Genomic DNA, 23,092 nt, shown 5'->3' on the forward strand with positions numbered 1-23,092 from the left:
AAAAACCGAAGAGGTACCACCCTCCGAATCTCAAGAGCCATACTCCCAACAAGATTACTTTCTCAAAAATCGAAGAGATATTGCTCTCCGAATCTCAAGAGTCAGACTCCTTACAGGATTGCTTTCTCAAAAATTGAAGAGGTACCGCTCTCCGAATCTCGAGAGCCAGACTCCCTACAAGATTACGTGCTCAAAAATTGAAGAGGCACCGCCCTCCGAATCTCGAAAGCCAGACTTCCAACATGATTACTTTATTAAAAATTGAAGAGATACTGCTATCCGAATCTCAAGAGTCAGACTCCCAACAGGATTGCTTTCTCGAAATCAAAGAGGCACCGTTCTCTGAATCTCGAGAGCCAGATCCCCGATAAGATTCCTTGTTCAAGAATCGAAAAGGCACCGCTCTCTGAACTTCGAGAGCCAGATTTCCTTGGACAAAGTTTGTCTGCAATCTTCACACTCAACATCAACTTTCCAAATACCATAGACCATTTTTTCAAAGTGCTTTGACAAAGTTAAAACACGTGAAGCTTGCAGCTCCCACTACATTGCTATGACCAAAAAGGGTAAAGGAATAGCATTACTACTTGTTGTTAGGGAGACTCCTATATATGTTGACCTCCATCCTCCACAACTAGGCAGACTTGCAAATAAAAAAAAATGCTCAACTTTTCTTCTCATCCGAGAGTGCACTCTCAGCAGAGTCTCTCGAAATACTCAGTTTCTTTTCCTCCCGATAATACCTTTGCGAACAAGCCACACCAGAGCAAGAGTATCTCATATCATCAGGGTTAAAAGCAAGAGTATCCCATATCATGCTTTTTCCCTGTCTTTTACTTTAGCCTTGTTCTTACCTGCAAGACAATGAGATAAAAAGCAATCAGTCAGCACTTGGAATCAAGCTTCCAGTCAGGAACTGACTGCCTGGAACCCATTGCCTGATTACTTACCTGACATTGCTCTCGAGTACTCATCTTCAACATCTTATGCTTCTAGAGAAAATACCACATCTGCCTGAGGAACAGATAGGGCAAGTGAGAAGGATACAAGGAAACATGTGGAGACAAGCGTAATAGAACACGTGCCGATACATCCACTACTTTGTCAACAACAAAAGTATCATATATCATCAGGGTCAAACGTACTCTAGATTTGATGGACTTGTTTTGACTCTCAAATTCTTGAGTCGGCCTTATACTCTGGAGGAAACCAGAAAACCCTCCAACCCAGTTCAAGAATAAGCCTGTGGAAAGTTACTTCTTCAAAAGCAAAAGTATCTCATATCATCTCTTCTCCATTAGCTTCTCCTTATCCTTGTTGCTGTTTACGACACAAGGAGAATGAGAACAATCAACCGGAAGCCGAAGTCGAACCTCCGATCTAGGTTGTTTGCTTAGAAGTCTAATTGCTTACCTTGTCTGTTACCTCATTCGGCAAATCTTCTACCTCGGCGACTTGGGGGACTCTTACTATAAGGTTTGTATCACACTTGACCAAGCCCGAAACTACAAGTAAGCTTCAAGTGAAATTGATACATTACCCTGTGCATCTTCATCGATTAAAGATACCACCCCTGGATGGAGGAAAAATACTTTCAGAGAAGATGCCACATCTACATATGAGACAGATAAGGCAAGTGAAAATGATACCACACTTCGGTACTTAGAAGTTTCGTGATTACTCAATGGTTTGAATCTTGCAAGTCCCCAACCGAGGAGTTTCCCTCACTCGGGAACTTAGGGGAGCACTGTTTGTACCATACTTGACCAATCCCAAAACTACTGAGCACCGGTTAACGTTATACCGTCAAGGACCCAGAAGAGTTTCCCTCCAACCAGAAGGTCAATCACAGCGCGACATGTGTTGACATTAGAAGCCAATCATAGCGCGACACGTGTCAACATCAAAAGCCAATCACAACACGACATGTGTCAATGTCAGAATGAAACTAGAAACTCTATTCTATAAATAGAGATCATTCTCTCACAATATTTCTGAATGTCATTTGTACTAAATCATTCACTAGTACTCACTAAAGGAGAGCTTGAACCTATATACTTATGTAAACCCTTCACAATTAATGAGAACTCCTCTACTTCGTGGACGTAGCCAATCTGAGAGAACCACGTACATCTTGTGTTTGCTTCCATGTCCCTATCCATTTGCATACTTATTCACACTAGTGACCGGCGCAATCTAGTGAAGGTCACAAACTTAACATTTTCTGTTGTACCAAAGTCCTCACTGATTTTGTGCATCAACAGACCTGACTACAACCACTTGGTCCTTTAGGTCATATATACATTCAGCCATTTGGATGGCTGCTTCTAACTCATTCCCAAAACATTCTTCTTTACTTATTTGGCTGCTAGAAGCCTCTTTGTTCCAATCTTTTTCCTTCTTGGCTGAGTCATCCATTTCTTGTTTTCTCTATCTCCCATACACCAAGACTCTTTTTATTAAGGAGCTGACTGCAACCACTTGGTCCTTCCTTTTTTGTTTTGACATTATTGGTGTTAGGGAGTTGGGATGATATGGGGCCGATCCCATTCTTCCCTTGTAAGAGATAACCCCTGCTCTATGGGATTGTAGAAGCTGGCTTCTGCAACGTTGGCTGTAAGGAGGAATGGCTGTGATTCGACCTCCACCATCTCCCAAAATCCAAGTCTTGCTTCCCCTTCTTCATGGTAAACAGCCATTTGTTGGTGTAAGGTAGATGGCATAGAGAGACTCTGATGAATCCAATTTCTTCCTAGTAAAGCTCCATAAGTGGAATCACAAGTCAACTTTGTTATTTTTAAGCTCACAATCATAGAAATTGAGAAATGACACCTATTTACATGGAATTTAAACTTGGGAATTGGAGGTCCCAAATTCCAAGTTTTTTTTTTCATGCAGAAATTCTAAATTTCTATGTTTATAAATCCAAACAAGGGAATTGGTGCATGTCAATTTAGAAATTCTGATTTTTACCCAAATTTTAAGTTTATTTCCCTCGGCCAAACATAGTGTTATATGCTTGTGTGTGTGTAACTAAAAAGCTTGCGCCGAATAATAATAATCACATTCGAAGAACTGTCCTCGACTAAAAAATACCTATTAGGGGCACCAACTCATGACCACATTCACAAATACAAAAGGTACACAAATGTTTAGTAGTAACTAGAAGAGAATTATTCGACCAATAAGAAAAACAACAGAATTACCCGTAATGATATGCCAATGTATCTCTCAGGCCAACAACGTCAGCACCAACCACTTCATCTACCATTTCCCCACGTTCATAGGAAAAAAAAAACATTGGCTGCATCCACAAAAAGTAATTTCCGATATTCAGATGAAAGCAAGGCCAAATTATATTCAACCAGATTGACCAAATGATTTAGCTCTTCCAAACAAGGAATTATACCTTTTTTGAAAACAAAATAAACGCACAAGTGCTAAGATTGGAAGGTGGAGCAAAATGGACACTGAAATTGAAAACCGATAAAAGGATAAAACCACTTACCAAAGTTGTGAAATGAAACGGGCCTAATGTACGTCCAATGTAATCCTATACAAGGAATGGAACAATGCTTAAGTGGGTCTACTATCTTTCAGCCATAGCAACAAGCAATGTCATAATTCTATAAACAGCTGCAAAAGGACCGTAATTAAAGTCTACCGGCTTTGTAACACAACAAGATATAATATTATAATTCTATAAGCTGCAAGTCAGATGATAATTAGAATATGGAAAAAGAAAAAATTACTACATGAGAAACTAATCTGCTCCCGTAGAATCTGCTTCCTTATCAAGTAACCACTCTCTCATGAGCTGACGCCTGTAAATTAGGAAGAACTTTTCCTTTCCAAATTGGACGAAATGACCCAAAAATAACAAAATTGGGTGCTATTCTTTTTAAGAAAAACTAATGAAAAGGGTTTGAAAACTTTGAGTTTTAACGATAAGGACAAAATAAAAGGTAAAGTGAATAGTAACAAGATTGACTTTTTAGTGTAAAAATATAATTTTTCGTTAAAGTGAACAGTACCAAAAGCTTTTCGTTAAAGTTCATTTTTTATTTTTTTTTATTTTTTTAAAGACGGTAAAAAGATCATGTGTTCAAAATATACCCCAGCCAAGTTTAAAATTCAACAGATTAGAGTATTCCTAGTTTCTTATGAAGTAGATGCAGTTTACAGATGTAGTCAGCAGGTTCATTGTCTTTGACTCTCTCTCTCTCTCTCTCTCTCTCTCTCTCTCTCTCTCTCTCTCTCTCTCTCTCTCTCTCTCTCTATATATATATATATATATATATATATATATATATATATATATATATTACAAAATCAATACATCAGGTGCCATAAAATATTCTTCAGAATTCCATAGTATATGAATGCGGATCTTTCCCAGATTCTGCCTATAAAAGGGGCTACTTTGTGGATTTCCAGTTAGGGTGTGAGGCACAGGTTCACTGTGAGTGACTCTAAAGCACCTTCAGTGTATTGCCGAAGGCCGGCATGATTCCATAATTTTCTAAATTCTCTAACATACCTTTAGCATGATGCCAAAGGTCGGAGTAATTCCAGATACCTCGTATGTTCCTATCTATTCCTACTATCCTCAAATAAATACAATAATGTATTAATCTTAAGAACCATGATTAGACTTAAATGAAACACATTAGTTGTCCGCGCCTTAATCTTAAGTTCAAAATTGAAACAGTAAATATAAAACTAAACTTAAAAATGGGTTCCTGACAATAAATAATCAAAGTTTACAGAAGACTAGTTGAGTTTACAATGCTCAACCTTGGGAAGGACCATCTCATATATTGTCACATGTGGGAACTGCCCACTAAAATTGATAAGGACTGGATCGACAAGCTTCCTCTCTGCACATGCAAGAACACAGACCAAAATCGATAGCAAGTCAATTGGTAAACGAGTATCCGTTTGAACCAAACCAAAACACACCCCATAGAGAATAAATTCAGTACAACTTACTAGAACGACGGCTTCTAGTCATGTAGAAAACTGCTGACAAACGCCAAACTATCCGAACGAATTAAGAAGAAACAATAATTAGAGAATGCAAGTCAGAGTGTGCGTGTCCTATAAGAAACAAACAATTAAAAAAACTTACAAGTAATATTTCTAATGTCGCCATAAAACTCATCCACTGATGTAAGGATAACATGTGAGGGACCTGAAAAGAAAATAAATATTTGTGAAAACACTAGACCATCGACAACAACAGAAACAAACAAAAAAAAACAAAAAAAAACAAAAAAAATAAAACAAAAGACTATATGGTTCGAATCTCATCGGTGACTAATCTTCATGTTGAGCACCTGACTAATTTTCAACATTCTCGTGTCAAACAAACAATAAAGAGAGTACTTAAGTAAAGAAATAATATATTATTCAAGAATAAGACAAACAATAAAAATGAAATAAAACAACTTACCATAAAAGCAGATGGTCCTGAGTACGCATAATTATTTGAGTTATTTGACATCAGACTTTCAACTAATTCTTACAAGGAATTCAACTTATCTGTTAAAGTGTTGACTTGGTTCTTTAATTGCTCATGGCTTTCTTCACATTCTAAGCACATGCGTTTATTATAATTTTCGCTATTTGAAGGATATACATCTTTAGTACTAAAGCTAGATAGATTACTATTCATATGAAGAAAAACGGATGGGTTACTATTCATGCATAGCATTTTCACTATTCATATGAAGAAAAATCAAATGGATTACTATTCATATGAAGAAAAATGAATGGATTACTATTCATGTATAGTATTTTCGCTATTTATTTGAGGAAAATTTGTAAAGTGAATAGTATTGCTACAGTAATCTTTTCCCAACTTTAAAAATCAATCATTCTCACCCACCATACCTACCGATTAATCATTTTCCTTATTTTATTCTACTCATCAATCAGACATTCTCTCTTTCTCTCTTCTTTTCTCTCGCCATGTCTCCCTCGTTTTGAAGGGATACACATTCTACAAAATTAGTTTCAACGATCCATCCATCAAACTTGTTTGTATATGCTCCAAGATCGTATACATAAAAAATCACAAAAAACGGACATTCATATATTAGGTAATGAGACGAAACTTTTCCACGGTTATAAATGAAAACTCACGATTTAACGGGTATTTTAACTCTGATTTTGATGATTTTTCACAAATACACTCCTCAACCTTATAAGAGTATGATGAACGAATTCAATATTCAATTTAAAATATTTGCACTAGTGGATACCATAAAATATTATGTTCTACTTATAAAATAAACTCTAGGACGTTTGTTGCACCGGACTGTCTCGGACTGGACTAGCTGCAGGGATTAAGCTGGACTGGCTTAGACTAGACTAAGCTGGACTAACTTAGTGCAGCGTTTGGTGCAATGTCGGACTAAGAAGCGGGATAATGAAAACAGTACTGTTCACCATATTTGTGTTTGCTTAGACTAGGACTACATTATTGTTCTATTTTAATAGCTCCAATTACCTGTGTCCAACGCTCAAATTTTTGCCATTGTGTAATAATGCTACAAACCTCATGATTTGGGTTAATTGGAGCATATTTTTGCCATGTATATTATGAATCTTAAAAAAAGAGGACAATTGTTTTGTTTTTAGTACATGCTAATAGAATTGGGACATATTATAGTTGAGTTTAAGATGGCAAATTTTTAGAATTCTTCAGCTTATCATATAATGAGCAACATTACATTTCAAGTGGCTAAGCCTCCCCCACTCCTTAAGGCACATTTAGGCAACAAAGTGAGTGTTTGGGAACTTCAACTATGGAATTTCTCAACTCTATTCTATATAACGGCTTTTGCAGCTAAGCTTTCACTAGCTTATGGGATTCGTGTACACAAACCCGCAGCTCTTTCACATCCCTTCTCTAAGCTCTTTTAATCTGCAAATCTAGCTTGGTTTAAACTCTTTATGACTCAAAAGAAGAAAAAGAAGAGTGCCCAATACATGCAACTTCAACAAATGAAGGTACGTAAGAAGATACTTGTGGCAAGTCAATCTTTGATATTGATTGACTCTCTAAAACATCATTCACTAAACTTTCATCCATGATATTTTACAAAATGCTAGTTAACTATAGTATAGCATTCCAAAGTAGATCTCCATAATTTACAAAATCCTAATTAACATTAGCCAAAATACTTCATAGCGCAAAGCTAAGTTAGAAGTCATAACCTAAGATTGTACGATTAATAAAATACATCCATGTCAAAAGGCACCACATAATATACTCATCCGCTTGCTTTGTCGCTTAAAAGCCTTTGGACGAACACTTTCTTGAGTTCCGAATTGATTGCCCTGAACACTCCCACATTTTGTGGTTTTTTCAAAATAAGAGTCAATGTATCAATTTGATCCATAGGAGAAAGACCCATTGCACTAAGGGCTGGTTTGGTATTGTTGTGCTTTGAAAAAAAACTGTTGTGAGAATAAGCGGCTGTGCTGTGAGAATAAGTGGCTGTGAAATAAAGCCAGTGGAGTGTTTGGTAAACTTTTTTGTGAAAGTGCTTTTGGAAAAAAAAACAGGATGATAGTGTGTCTTTTCATTAAAGGAGCACTGTAACTCCGTGTGCTTTGAAAAAACTGGCTTTTTTTCAAAGCAGCAAATAGCAGCTTCAGCTTTTCCTTTGATTTTCAGCTTATTCTCACAACAGCTTCCAAAATAAGCCCTTTTTTTCAGTTTACCAAACACAAAAATGACCCTCAGCTTTTTTTCACAATGGCTTTTTTTAAAATCACCTCAATCCCAAACGGGGCCTAAGTTCGTTAGCTATGTCACTATGATCTGCAGTACCTTGAACTATAGCTTCAGTTACAATTTGCATCTTTTTCCCACCTTCAACATAAAATTCTTTCAGTCCACTAATAATTACCTCGGTTCCATCACTTGAACTTTCTCTTTTCCTCTTTCTTTGGCTATTTTCAAATGGGGTGCTTTGTTGGCTTTGTTGGTTCATTGGATAAATAACATTTTCACCTCCAATATCACTTGCACCAACCTGATCATGACTTTGTTCCTCCATCATTTCAACAGGGGTTTCAGCTACATTACCCGTAGCCCAATCCTTTCCAAATATATATGCAAATCTAGCATACAGTGGAAAATGTTTGCTTCTCCATCCATCGGCTTCTTTATTTTTCTAAGGTTATATCAACATAGCAAAACTAAAATTTAGCATGTATAACAAATATAGCTGCAAGAATATAACTAATGTATAAATAAAATAGGATATGAATCTGCACATAAGTTTGCCATGCGTCATCACTGTCAACTTCAACGCACTTTTTGACATCATTCCATGCAAATCCACTTGTGTTTATCATGTCATGGACCAAACTATATGTTTTTTTTCCATTTCTTCAACTTTGACTCAATATGTGGAGTTGCCTTTATATTTGAATTAGGACATAAAACATTGACAGCTTTCGCAATTTCAATCAAAGTAACTTGTTTGAAAGCACTTATGTCACACTGTTGCTTCCGAGCAACAAAATCCTCAAGAACGGATAGTAATACTTCTTCCTCAAATGCTTCCCATTTACGCCTTCTTCCTTTTGGCTCTTGAGCAGCACTCAAATTATTGTCGTTATCCATACCTAAACAAAAAATATTTGAATCTACTAAAGTACAATACAAAGAATCAATTTCCATAATATCCAATCAATTTGCATAATATCCAATTAATTTGCATACTATCCAATCAATAAATCAAATTACATTCAATGATGACCAATCTAATCATTTTTCTAATATCCAACATATGCATGATAAAAAGAAAAACCAAAATAAAATGTTATCATTAACACATATAGCTAGCTCGGTTGTTGGTTCCTAATTGCTCTCCACTCATTATACATTTCCTAAGCCATGGCATTCGTCTTTGCACTCCACTAGTAAGATGTTCCAACACTACCAACATATTCACCTTCTTCTGTATTTTGTCCATATTCTATTATTGGCAAATTCTCCATTGGATCTACAGACATCTCTTGCCTAATAAGATTGTGTAGTTGGCCACAAGCGGTAATTATTCGACCTTATGTCCTTATCAAATAGAAAGATGGACTCCTTAGTATCCCCCACCTTCCTTTTAGCAAGCCAAAATAGCATTCAATTACATTCCTTGCCTTAAAATTAGGGGTGGGTTCAAAAAATCGAAAACCAAACCGAACCGAAATCGAAAAAACTGAACCGAACTGAATTGAAAAATCGAACCGAACCAAATTCTTTTGGTTCGGTTCTGTTTTAGTGATCTAGAAACCGAACCAAACTGAACCGAACCGAATTAATTAACTTAATTTTTTATTTAATTATTTGTTTTGGGTATTATTTTCTAAACTCAATTTGTAAGTTAAAATGTGCTAAACCCAATGTGTTGCCAAACTTTAAGCTCAAAATATTAAAAAAAAGGCCTACAAAAACTCTAAACCCTAACCTATTATTTCTCCCCCATATAAGGTTCCGGAACCAAACCTCCTCCTGAAGTACCTACATCCATCTCCATAGCACTGTCTACTTCTGCCCCCGCTTTCTTTTCCAAATCTACTCTCATATAACATGTAACATAATCCATAAACATTTATTTCGGGTAGATTACTTGGGTAATTTGTGATGGAAAAGAATCCAACACACACTAAATAAATCCACCCACGCATTTCTTTTACTAATCAAGTTGTCAACAGGCAGTTACAAGCAAACAACCCTGATCTTTGAACAACATCATACAATATAACTTTTCTAAGTCATTTGTACGATTTTTGTGTTGTGAGGTTGTTAGTTTGGACTTTGGAAGACTTGATTGATAATTTTAGTTCAACTTTAAATGTTTATTTTCATTGTCTTTGATTCTAGTTAGAATGCTTATGTTATAATTGTGTTGGATTTGTTAAAATTTAAAATTTCAATGTTTTTCATTTTAAAAAAAAAAAACAAAAAAAGCAAAAAACGGAAACCGAACCAGAAAAAACCGAACCGAAAAAAAACCTAACCGAAAAAAAAGAACCGAACCGAAATTTCGGTTTGGTTTTGATTTTGGCAAAAAACCAAACCGATTTAAACCGAACCCACCCCTACTTAGAATGCTTCATGTTAAAATATTCTTCCTTATTGGAAGGTGTTCGTCCCTGCCATTCAGATAAATGATAAGGTATTCCTCTATAGGGTGCAAGGAATTCTTCACCATTTGTATAACCACCATCTACAAGGTAATAATAACCTAATAAAAAAAAGACCTTATTAGTATTTTGTAGTTCACAAACAAAACTAGACCTAACTTACAAAGTTGAGACTAACTAGTAGCCTTACCTGTTGGTACCTTTAAACCATTAGGCCTAGTAATTGCATCATGTAGCACTCTAGAGTCTGATGCGGAACCCTCCCACCCTGGAAACACATATATGAACTGCATATCCCCTGAACACACCTAACACATTAGTTGCAACTCGACCCTTTCTTGTTCGGTATCTTGGTTTGTCAATTTCAGGTACATTCACATCAATGTGTGTTCCATCTAATGCTCCCAAGCAATTCTAAACAAAAAATAAGCTTGTGTTAATTTATACAAAGGGAATCTCTAGGTAAAGCTTAGGGAAAATGAAAAAAATTATCAATATACCTTAAAACATCGTCACCTGCACAAGCTGAGGGACTTTTAGTAGGATAACTTGTAATTGCAAAATTCCTTGCAATACACTATTGAAATGCCTACTTATAGTCTTTCCCGACCTATAAAATTTACCACCAACACTACGATTCTTAGTATGATGTACTAGTATTTGTAAAGTCATACACACCTGCTCCTCTACAGACACCAAACAATCCGTTTTTACCCTCCCATCTTGACGAAGTAAGTCACATAATATGCCAAAAGTCCTTCTATCCATTCTCAATTCGTTGACACATTCAATATCAGTATTCCCTATTATACCATTCAGGTAACACAAACTAATCTCTTGTCTAACAAGTGAACGGTTAGTCAAGGTGCGTTGTTCAACATGTCTCTATTTGGCCCTTAGCATCAGCAACACAAGAATCGTACAAATGAAAATTGTCTCTAAATGAGACATCTCTAACAATAAGATCAATAAAAGCTTCCTTCGATCCATATCATCCAAACAAAAAAAAAAGGAAAAAAAATTGAGGACATTATATATGTAATATTTACTGTAATTTAAGGGTGATGGAAATGAAGTGATTATGATATCAAATGAACTAGATCAAAAGAAAAGGTATACAAAGAATTTTGAAACAACTAACTGCATCAACAAGCCAAAAATAACTAGCCAAGTCACAACTAACTGCATCATTATAGTTCATGAGCCCGAAGTCAAATTATACTAATTTAATAGTTTGTTTGTGCTTGTAGCGTATGAACCAATGTGTGTAATCACTATGGTGTGATTATTTTTCTTCATTCTTATGTTGCGTGAAGTGATTCATTTGTTTTAATACTAGGCCTAGAAACTTAGCCATAGATTGCACTACTATAGTTGCTTTCCAACTTCCCACTCATACTTTCTAACTGTTAAGCTTTACTGGACCTTTAACTTTTGTTTGCTTGGATATCCAGGGTATTGATCAGTGAGCATTTCCAAATAGAAAATTCAAATTGCCAACTCAGTTGCGCTTATCGTTAAGTTCAACCGAGGAGAGAATGCTTCATTTGATGAGACTAAAGAGATCCAATCAGCTTACTGAAAATCCTCTAAAGCTAAAATTGTCTTTCATCAAAAGCCGTATTTTTACATTGCCTAAACAGTTTGGTTTTTCTATAATATCATAGAAGTCATATTCACAGAGACGCGCAACGCAGACTTTCACATATCCAAGGACCACATTTAATAGATCCATGTCAAAAATTGATATGGGTTTAGGAATTATAACTTCTTCTAGACTCGAGGGTTTTGAGTCGTTTGTTACTTGTTTTCCTTTGGGTTCTGAACACTGGCCACTTCCGTTTATGCTCTTCCTCTCTGCACCCACAAAATATTGCAGTTCAATATCTACCCCACACGGTACAAAAACATTCATTGTAATATCATGGTTGGGCATTGACAGGACATATGGAATTGCTTCCTACCTATCTCCAATGCCATTCAAACAAGGTGGTCTGAGACAGTTCCATAGTAAAAAAAGCCATCACCTTTAACTACTCATCTCCACTTCAAATTTCTGAACATACGACATAAAAAAGGATTGATTCGAAGAGAACTTGGAAGAAAACCTCTCCTAATTTTCTCCAGTGATCACATTTATTCACAGGATTGATTGTTTAGGGAACAAGTTTAAGTTCTTTTCTTGATAGGGTTTTTCTTTAAGAGCAACATAAGGTCCTCCGAGGAAGGTAACACGAAATCAAAAAATGCAGAAACAAAACCAAACAGAGGATACGACTTTCAACATAACCACAAACCATTTAAAGAGTGCATAACAAAAATTTCTCCAGCTCACATAATTTCTCATCCAAACAATTCACAAACATCCAACCCTACATGCAATTTAATAAAATAAAAAACAGAAACTGGTAAAGATTCGTGAACCAAGAACATAAAAATGAAAAACCACACAGATTTATGCTAACATAACAGAGATGGAAATATGTGTCCTTTCTGCAAAAGAAACTTGTCGATTTTATGGCCAAGCATGGTTTCTGAGTTCAGATTTGAAAGAAAAGTTGAAATATGAAAACCCCAAATGTCAATTTGACCTAAAAATCAAAACCCTAATTTGTTCAAGTGTAAAGGTCTATGATTGAAAAATTCTCAAACCCAAAACAACAAAATCAAATAAAGCTCAGTAATATCACGATCTGCAAAACAAATCGATGAAATAAATCAAAGATTCGAAGTTTACTAGACAACTCGGAGTAGATGAGGGTGAGGAGGACGACGATGAGGGAGCAGGGCAAGGAGGGAGCGATGTGCGACGAGTAGGACGAGCGACGTTGGGGTTCTTGGACGAGCGATGTGCAAGGAGGGAGAAGGGCTTACGAGTCCTGCCAAAAGTGGGGACCCTCGTTAAGAACTCATAGCGAGGTGTATAATCCGAGCAAGTCCGACCTAAGCTCATTAAACCTAATCCTTGTCCAAACCAAACAAGGGACTACAGTCTAATCTAGTCTAGTCCCCCTAATCCGGTCAAACAAACGCCCCTTTATGGTTTTAACTACTTCAATTTTCATAAAGCATCTTAACTACTTAAATTTTCCTAAGACAAATAACAAAAATTTACTTAAGCTACAAGTCCCAGCTACAAGTCCCCTTCGATAAAAATAAAAATTAAAAAAAAAAAAAAACAATACTTGAGTATGAACTCCTACTCAAAACTCTTAGTATTTTAATCACAGAATTTTGCGCTTATGATCAGAACCGTTCATATTATGAAGCACAATGTGAAGCAAATGCGATCTTTATAAGGTGATTTATAATATGAACAATTTTGATTATAAAAATGAATTTTTATAAATTGACAACGAACAATTTTGAGAAATTTTGAGTAGAAGTTCCTATTCATCTTTGAGTAACAAAGTATTGTTCAAAAAAAAAAAAAAAAGGAAATCACCCTCACCTCTTTTGATTGATTGAATTGAACACTGACTTGAGTAGGATATCCTTCGCTACCGCTATATTTTATTTTCTATTGTTTCTTCCTACTCGTTTCGAGATGCATATAAGAATTGAGCTGTGCGTTCCGTATCAATGAGTGATACCTACCATTTCTGTAAAGGACCTGGATAAAGTTTCAACCAGATGCATGGAATCAATTTTTACCTGCTCCAGAAAACTACGTCAAGTGATCAATATTTTATTGTACCTGCTCCAGAAAAGTATTTTTCTTATTTGGTCCAAGCAAAAGTGGTATTTTCTTAGACCAAGCCTCTATACAGTTTCAACCAGATGCATGGAATCTGGTAGTCCCATAAATCTTTGCATAAAATTGCCTAGAAAACTATATATGTTAAGATTTTTTTTGTTCCAGAAAACTCACATGCGATCTTTGTCTCTTCTGGAGCATAAAAGAATGCTTTTACGAACGATAAATGTTAGGTTAGTATGATGATATTATTTCCTCCAAGATGAAAGATTGAATTAGATTATACAAGGGAATTGTCATAATAATTTAGTATTAAACCTCACTAGAGCTATATGTCTTAAGATTTTATTCAGAAAAGACTCATGCATTCTCTATATCTTGTGGAACTGTAGACAACGAAATTTCGGTAAATAAATCTTCACCAACGCATTAAAGTTTTGACGTGTCACGTGCTCCACATGTCACACAATTGTACACATGGCATGTGACTCAACATATTGGAAGAAATACCCTTGGAGGATTAAACAAGTTTTTTTTTTTCTTCTCATTTTTGGGCAATGACAAGGCAAGCACACTTCAATCCATTATGGATGAAAACAAGTTTTTCTTCTCATTTTGGGCAATGACTAGGTAAGCATATTTCAATCCATTACGGATCAAAACAAGTTTTTCTCATTTGGGCAATGACAATTCAAGCACACTTCAAGTTTAAAATTGTATTAAGTGTGAAAATTAGGCCATAAGTTAGACCACTTCAAGTTTAAAATGGAAAATTAGGCCATATGTTAGACCACTTCAATTTTAATATTGCATTAAGTGGGAAAATTAGGTAATGGTGCTTAAGTGGGAAAATTTTGTGGTGGTAATTCATTCTCAAAACCTATAAATAGGCTTCTCCATCAAGGTATCAATCATCCTAAAATTCACAAATACATTTCTCTACTCCAAAAATGGAAAAGAATACTCCCACACATCCAAAATCCTTGAAGCTTTGAAACTCTAAAGCTCTCAAACAAATCCCGAAGGATCAAGAAAGCCCTTTTCGTTCTTCATCAAATCCTCCTTCAAGATCAAGCCCCAACGATCCTTGAAGAACTTCCACCAATTCAAGATCAAGCATCGACGGTCCTTGAAGAAAGTATTCATCGTTCATCATTTGTTCATCCTAAGATCAAGTCCTAACGGCCATTTGGATCAACAACATCAACAAATCTGCACAATCATTCTTCAAGATTAAGCCCAAAAGCCTTTGAAGATCTATTCATCCATCAACCTTCAAGATCAAGCCCAAAAAGCCCTTGAAGAAATCCGCACAACCATTCTTCAAGATCAAGCCCAAAAGCCCTTGAAGAAACTTCTAACCGTTCATCCAAGATTAAGCCTCGACGGCCCATAAATCAACCCCACATTCAACACCTTAACGGAGATCGAATCAGAGGATCAAGTTATAAAGAGATTGTAACCCAAAATCATTAACACCAAAATCTTTCTTTGTACACGTTCTTGTTTCAGGAATTTCCGTGTTCACAAGAAAATAAAAGAATAATTTCAGGAACAATATATGTTAGATTAATATAATGATATTATTTATATTGAATTAAATTACACAAGGGGATTGTCTTAATAATATGGTATTGAAATTGCGCGAGAGCTAAACCTACATTTCTACTCATAAGTGAAAACAAATATCACTAAATCATTGCACTAAATGACAAGAACAATATATGTTAATATTGGATAAAAAGGGATGAACCCAAGAAAAACTACCAGCTAACAAATCCTGACCTAGAATGATTATTCCTTATCATCATATTTTGAGATACTAACAAAACCATTCTGACGCCACAAAGTTTATGTAGGCTCAGCTCAAATTAATCCCTGCCATGTCCAAACCAAACATGCCAAAAAAAGAAGATGTTTTCCAGGAAATGATAGAGTCTTGGGCACCACTCATTTCACCACTTGTTCTTTTAGGAGACTAATCTGATACATGGGACTCAAAATTGCATGCAGCCAGGAAGCTTCGTGGTTGCAAATACAATTTTGACATGAACTGATGTGTAGCGCCAACCGCTACATTTGTCTTGGTCAAAATTGATTTAGAGAGTATGATTCGAGTAGGAATTCTATAAGGAGCTCTTAAAATATCTTTCTAGTCTTTTCTCTTTATAAAAATCTGGTAACAGCTAACACCTTCCAGTTTCAAGAACATGTTACTTAATGACAAATATTGTAGCCAATTCTTAGACGTCAACTACTATTATTCAACATATGACAAGTACTTTGAAACAAAAAACAAAAAAAAAATATCACATGACTACAAGTTAAGGGAATCACTATTTTATGTAGTGGGAATCAGTATTTTATGTAGTGGGAATCACTATTTTCTTCTAATTTTATTAAATTATTTAGTAGACAGTGTTACTGGTCCTTTAAAAGGAGGTGGAGGGTGTTGCTTTTTGTCATGCTTGAGTGCTACGACACAAATAATTGCCACATAAGAAGCTATGGAGAATCCTAAGTTCCCTCTCCATCTCTGCCATGTCCACAAGCTTTCAAACTTCATCAACCGAACACATATCCTCGTCCACTCAGTCGCTCTAGCGTTCTTGTTTTACTATAGAGCCTCTTTCTTCTTCCAACACCCCAATACCAAAGCCACAACCCTACCATGGCTTCTTGTCTTTGCCTCCGAAATCCTCCTTGCCTTCGAATGGCTCCTCAGCCAATCATTTTGCTGGCGGACTGTTTCGCGAACCGTGTTCCCAGAGAGGCTGCCGGAGAATGACAAACTTCCGGCAATTGACGTGTTAATTTGCACCGCAGATCCGGAGAAGGAGCCAACCGTGATGGTTATGAACACGGTGTTATCAGCCATGGCAATGGACTATCCACCAGAGAAGCTTCATGTGTATCTATCTGATGACGGCTGTGCTGCCGTGACTTTGAATGGGATGAGAGAGGCTTGGAGGTTTGCAAAGTGGTGGCTTCCGTTTTGTAGGAGGTATGGGATCAAGTGTACGGCTCCGGAGGCTTATTTCTCTGCAGGAGGAGAGGGAGATGGCTACGAGGATGGTGATTCCGGGGGTAGTGAGTTCGTGCAAGAGAAAGAGCATATCAAGGTTAATTATAACAAAAATATTATTCTTACCATCTATTTTTATCATCAATTGTACCATCTCTCTAATAGAAATAAGACACATATGTGTTGGTGTGTCATACCGTCATTAGAAATATGATAAAAATAGATGATAAATATAACAATACTCTAAAGAAGATACTTAAAATGGTCAGAAAGATATAAGGAGCGCGGAATGAGTGCATGATGACTTTTTTTTTAGCAATTAATATTTCTCAAAACAAATTCCTCATGTTTGAAGATACATAAGTATGATATTTCTCAGTAACAAAGCTGATGGTAAAGATTTGATTGCAGGAGGCATACGAGGTGTTTAAGAAAAGAGTAACAGAAAATGCAAGGATTGAGGACGTCAGGAGCAACATGCGTCGAGATCACTCTGCAGTCATTGAGGTATTGTTATTTTGTATCCTACATATCACATTGTTTGTTGATTAGTACTTTAGTTTTACAAATTATTTAGACGCATTATATAGAAAACTTCATTTTAATTCTTGTTAAAGATGACTTTTAGACTAAAACCATGAGAATCAAAATCTAATTTTAGTCCCTTCATACATTAATCACCTTATTTATTAATTATATTTTGTTGGTTTTATTATTTCTCTATTTCTTCCTAATTTTGATGTATTAATTTTATTTCATTCTAATTTTCATTTTCATTTCATTAATCGTAATATATTTTGTTGTAAACATTTAGATAAACTCATTTTTGTTATACAATATATTTCGATGTACTTTGTTTTCTTCATTTAGGTACATTAAATTCATTATAATACATTCGATGCATACATTTAGGTATACACATTTCTGTACATACATTTAGGTATACACATTTCTGTACATACATTTTGGTGCAAACATTTAGGTACATTAGTTCAATATAATACATTTCGGTAGATACATTTTGGTACTAACATTTCGGTGCATACATTTGGTGTACACATTTAGGTACGTTAATTTAATATAATACATTTAGGTACATTAATTGAGTCTTTCAAATTTGAAGAATGTTAAATAAAATTAATAAATTAAAAAAAACTTTTTTTGTCAAAAAATAAATTAAAATTTGTATATTAATAAATTTAAATATTTAATGGGAGACATTAAATAAAATACATATTAATTATTGTGAATTAAGGACACATCAAGGGACTATAATCAATATATAATCTAACACCAGATTTATTTTAAATTTCAATATTTTTGAAGGATTAAAGTTATAAAAAAAACCCTAAAATAAATTACCAATGAGCTTTCAGGCTTGGTGGTAAAAAAGAACTTATCAGGGTTTACCACCATTATTACATTCCGGTCTATGCAATGTCACGTGTAAAATTTTTTTCACATGACATTAAATATATTATTGGATCGAGTCGCTCTCCTTGGTTGACACATCCTTCTGCCCATTGATGTTCTGATTTGTGACAGTCAAATTATTATCCCATAAAATATTAACATGTAATTAGCAACGTTGATCAAGTAAGCATTGCCTCACAACTCACATGCCTACTTTCCCATTTATTTCCTAATTTGCCAATATATCCAACAAATAGGAAAAAAGTGGTCTCCACACCATTCATACCATTAATTTTTTTTTCACCATCAGGCCGGCTTGCTATAAGAATCCAACAAAAACAAAAAAGAAAGGAAAAAAAAAAAAAAACTCTTGCAAGGAAAGACAAGTCTCTAATTATATAATACAAAATAATCCTAGAACCATATCTTAAATTTTGACAGGGAATACAAGAAACATCCAGTGAAGATGATGATGCAATTCAAACAAATGAAGCAAAAAATATGCCTCTCCTTGTTAACATGTAATTAGCAACGTTGATAGGGTAAGCCTTGCCTCACAACTCACATGCCTACTTTCCCATTTATTTCCTAATTTGCCAATATATCCAACAAATAGGAAAAAAGTAGTCTCCACACCATTCATACCATTAATTTTTTCACCATCAGGCCGGCTTGCTATAAGAATCCAACAAAAAAAAAAAAAACTCTTGCAAGGAAAGACAAATCTCTAATTATATATACAAAATAATCCTAGAACCATATCTTGAATTTTGGCAGGTAATACAAGAAACGTCCAGTGAAGGTGATGATGCAATTCAAACAAATGAAGCAAAAAATATGCCTCTCCTTGTTTATGTTTCTCGCGAGAAAAGACCCTCTCATCCCCATCATTTCAAGGCTGGAGCGCTCAATGTTCTTGTATGCATGCATCTCTCTCTCTTTACCCTATATAGTTACTTATGCAAGCTGTCAATTGATTGTCGTGTGTTAAAAAATAATAGTTCGTTTCAATGATTCAAATTGATAGTTTAATTAAAGGGAAAATTAGTATCCGGTCCTTAGTTTCTAATGTTCATTGATTAAAACATTGTTAGCTTTTAGATTTTGATCAAAGTCCTTATCATTAATATATTAATGAATTACATGTAAGTTACATAATTTTGATAATAAAAAACCCTTATTAAAATCCTAATTAATTTTCAATTCAAACATTTTCAAAATATAAAAAATAAAATTAGAATAAGTTTGTACCCATTAAATTTTTATAAAAAAAAATTTATATGTACCCATTCTTAATATACCAATTTGTTATATGAAAAATGTACCCTTTTTTTTAATATACAATGTACCCATTTTTTATGTAAAATTCATTCAATCTTTTCTCTAATCCATTTTTAAACTTATATGGGTACATTCTATTTCTTTGATTTGAAAATGTATCTATGTCAAGTTTAGTAGAAGAAATTTAATAATGTTATTAAGCCTAATATCTTCTTCTTTTTTTGGGTTTTTGAAAAATGTACCCATGTTTTGGTACAATAATTTTTTGGTTAGTTTTTTTATGAATGTACCCATGTATATATATATAGATACACACAATATATTGGAGAGTATAATTTATTTTTAATATTTTTAATCCCATAAATTATGGGTTTTATTTTAAATCTCATTAATATAAATAACTACAAATTTTATTTTTAAGTTAAAAATATAATAACTTATATAGAAATACATTATTATATTACTATCAGGGACTTCGATCAAAAACTAAAAATCACAAAGGTTTCAATCAAATAACATTGATAGGTAGGGATCGCATCCAAAGTGTCTCATAATTAAATTATACTTATCTGCTACATGATTTGACAAGTGAACGTTAACGTTGTTTTGATCAGCTACGTGTGTCGGGAGTTATAAGCAATTCACCTTACATATTAGGCTTAGATTGTGACATGTACTGCAATGATGCAAGTTCGGCTCGGCAAGCAATGTGCTTCCATCTTGACCCCAAGATATCACCCTCTCTAGCATTTGTTCAATTCCCTCATAAATTTCACAACATCAGTACCAACGATATCTATGACAGTCAGTTGAGATCACTATTTACGGTATGTAAGAACTCAAGGATAAACTTTACATTAATTAATTGATACGTAAATGTATTATTTACATCATAGAATAATCTTTGACTAGTTGTTCTTGATTACTTGTATATATATAGTTGCCATGGCAAGGTTATGATGGGCTTGGAGGGCCCTGTGTGTGTGGTACTGGCTATTACATCAAGAGGGTGTCGTTATGTGGAAGTTCCATTAGTGAAGGTAAGTATATAAATTGTCTAAATTAAAAGACCTTAATTAGATTTAATATATAATAAGCATATCATATATATCAAATTTATGAACTTGTCGATTACATATATATACTTTTTAATTGACCAAATTTTCTGCAATACCTGTTGGATGATGTATCGATCGACTATAGATATATGTGTTAATTAATTAGTTGACATTTTTCTCTGTTGTATATCATAATATGCTTTCAGATGGGGATGCAATGAAACTTAGACAATATTTTGGTCCATCCAATCAGTTCATCAAATCCCTCCGCCAAATCAAGAAGCCTGACCATATGTTCATCCAGAGAAATAATGCACAGCCAAATGAAAGCCCACTACTAGCCTCTTGTGCCTATGAAGATGGCACCAAATGGGGTGAAGAGGCAAGTACAATTAAACCATTGGAATCTTATATTTCACTCCCAAATTGAAAGGTAAATTTATTAAAATAATTATGGTAAGCGTCAATTGTGGGTAGTTGATAGATGTCGGTTGTACAATGTATTAACAGATCATAATAACCTTGCACAGGAGGTGACTGAGCCTAGCATTCCTCTAATGCTAATGGTGATATCTTACTCTTATTTGTGGCATGCAGGTTGGTTTCTTATACGGTTCAGTGGTGGAAGATTACTTCACAGGGTTTCATTTGCATTGCAAAGGTTGGATTTCAGTGTTTTTAAATCCAAAAAGGCCACAATTCTTGGGTAGTGGCACCACCAATTTGGATGAGCTTTTGGTCCAAGGGACAAGATGGTCCTCTGGCTTAGCTGATGTTGCTATCTCCAAGTTCAGTCCTCTTATATATGGCCCTTTCAAAACCCACACTTTCCTTCAAAGCATGTGTTATGCAGAAATTGCTCTCTTCCCCATTTTCTATTTCTTGACACTCTGGTGCTTTGCTATCATTCCTCAAGTGTGTCTACTCAATGGCATTCCTTTGTACCCCGAGGTAATTAAATTTTGTTTTCCTCTCATTATAACTATGCATAGTTAAATATATTTAAATATGATTAAGAATTTTTATAGCAACAAGGGAAATGTTCACTTCCATTATTATGAATCTAAACCATTTATTATGGTTGATTATGGACAAAATTTATGGTTCAAAATTCAATTTCACAGTTTGTCAATATAAATACTTGTATACAAACGTAAGTACATAAGAAAGCATTACCCTTTTTAGAGTGCTTATAGGTAATTCACACCTTGGAGTATGATTCTGATATTCTAACATGCCGATCATGTTCTTGTTCTTTGCAGGTCTCAAATACATATTTTATCGTATTTTCGTTCGTATTCCTTTCATCGCTCTCTAAACATTTATACGAGGTGCTCGCAACAGGATCAACATTTCAACATTGGGTAAATGAGCAGAGAATATGGATGATGAAGTCAGTCACATCTCACTTATATGGTAGTGTGGATGCTTTCATGAAGAAACTTGGTATGAGAGAAGCCAGTTTTCTCCCAACAAATAAGGTCGACGACGTTGAACAACTCAAGCTTTACAATATGGGAGTATTTGATTTCCAAACATCACTACGATTTCTTGCTCCAATGGTTGCCCTAGTCATCTTGAACATGGCTTCGTTTGCTGTGGGGATTGCTAGAGGGATCTTTGTGGGGGAGTTGGACAAGATGTTCATACAAATCTTCATAGCCTTTTATGTCATAGTAATTAACTACCCTATTATTGAAGGAATGCTAATAAGGAAAGACAAAGGAAGTATTCCACTATCTGTTACCCTAATATCTGCCTTATTTTCCCTCAGTGTCTATTTTTTTGGTTCTATTATTTTCAAGTAGCAAGGCCATTATTTTCATGTAGCAAGGCCATGCCCTATATATGTGTCTACATTTTTCTGATTTAATACTATGATTCCTAAATATTTTTATTGTTCCACTCTTTGCTTTTGTTCCTTTTTAATCATTGGGATATTGTAAATGTAGGGGTGTCTAAAAGATACTCTTTTTTTCTCTTGGCTAAGAGTACAGCCCCCAAAGTAATAGGAATGCATGAATAGAGCCATAATTTCGAAGAAAGAAACGCCATCAAATTGTCTTTGACTAGTGATCAGAGCAAAGTTACCATAAACTAAGCCCAATAAGTTTTGGCAGCAACATTTATAGGTAAGAACATGTATCTCCATAGTCCCAAGTCCACATTAGTTCTGGAGGTCCTTTTTCCAAATCGCCCCTTCATTTAATAAATAATAGGATATTTTTCCAAATCACCTTAATGGTCAAATAAATTTAGGAAAATAATAAACACACATCTTTTTTAGCTTCTCTTACTCTCATGTTTACTTATATCTCTCTCTTTTAGTTGATTTATCTAATCTGACGACAAAAAATAAAGAGTGTGTGTGAGAAGCTAAATAGAGTGTCTAAAAATCACCTCGCCAAGTTTGACTAAGGGTATAAATGTTGCGAGTATCATCACGTTTAAGTT

At 34.9% G+C, this 23,092-nt stretch overlaps 2 protein-coding genes across 5 annotated transcripts in view; one reads left to right on the forward strand and one right to left on the reverse strand.

Moving 5' to 3' along the window:
- The window catches only part of LOC126603827 (thioredoxin O1, mitochondrial-like), a 90,953-nt gene that overhangs the window by 13,752 nt on the left and 54,109 nt on the right, over positions 1–23,092 (reverse strand). For all 4 annotated transcript variants that reach the window (XM_050270802.1, XM_050270799.1, XM_050270798.1 and 1 more), the window contains 2 exons: positions 3,509–3,553; positions 3,207–3,304 (listed from right to left, as the gene is read on the reverse strand). In XM_050270802.1, the coding sequence (XP_050126759.1) occupies positions 3,207–3,304; positions 3,509–3,553 (143 nt within the window). The remainder of the gene's footprint in view (positions 1–3,206; positions 3,305–3,508; positions 3,554–23,092) is intronic.
- LOC126603819 (cellulose synthase-like protein E1) lies at positions 16,316–22,543 on the forward strand. The gene is made up of 8 exons (XM_050270780.1): positions 16,316–16,983; positions 17,298–17,393; positions 19,077–19,217; positions 20,195–20,407; positions 20,521–20,620; positions 20,845–21,020; positions 21,236–21,589; positions 21,901–22,543. The coding sequence occupies exons 1-8, from the start codon at positions 16,369–16,371 to the stop codon at positions 22,444–22,446; spliced, it is 2,241 nt and encodes a 746-aa protein (XP_050126737.1). The 5' UTR covers positions 16,316–16,368; the 3' UTR covers positions 22,447–22,543.

The sequence above is a fragment of the Malus sylvestris genome, chromosome 15 (genome assembly GCF_916048215.2).
Source record: "Malus sylvestris chromosome 15, drMalSylv7.2, whole genome shotgun sequence".
NCBI classification, from domain to species: Eukaryota; Viridiplantae; Streptophyta; class Magnoliopsida; order Rosales; family Rosaceae; genus Malus; species Malus sylvestris.

Bases quoted from the DNA above. Each gene is read 5' to 3' on its own strand.
- LOC126603819 (XM_050270780.1), top strand. From the start codon at position 16,369: ATGGAGAATCCTAAGTTCCCTCTCCATCTCTGCCATGTCCACAAGCTT. The intron at 21,021-21,235 runs GCAAGTACAATT...TGTGGCATGCAG, and splicing joins GCACCAAATGGGGTGAAGAG to GTTGGTTTCTTATACGGTTC. The intron at 21,590-21,900 runs GTAATTAAATTT...TGTTCTTTGCAG, and splicing joins GCATTCCTTTGTACCCCGAG to GTCTCAAATACATATTTTAT.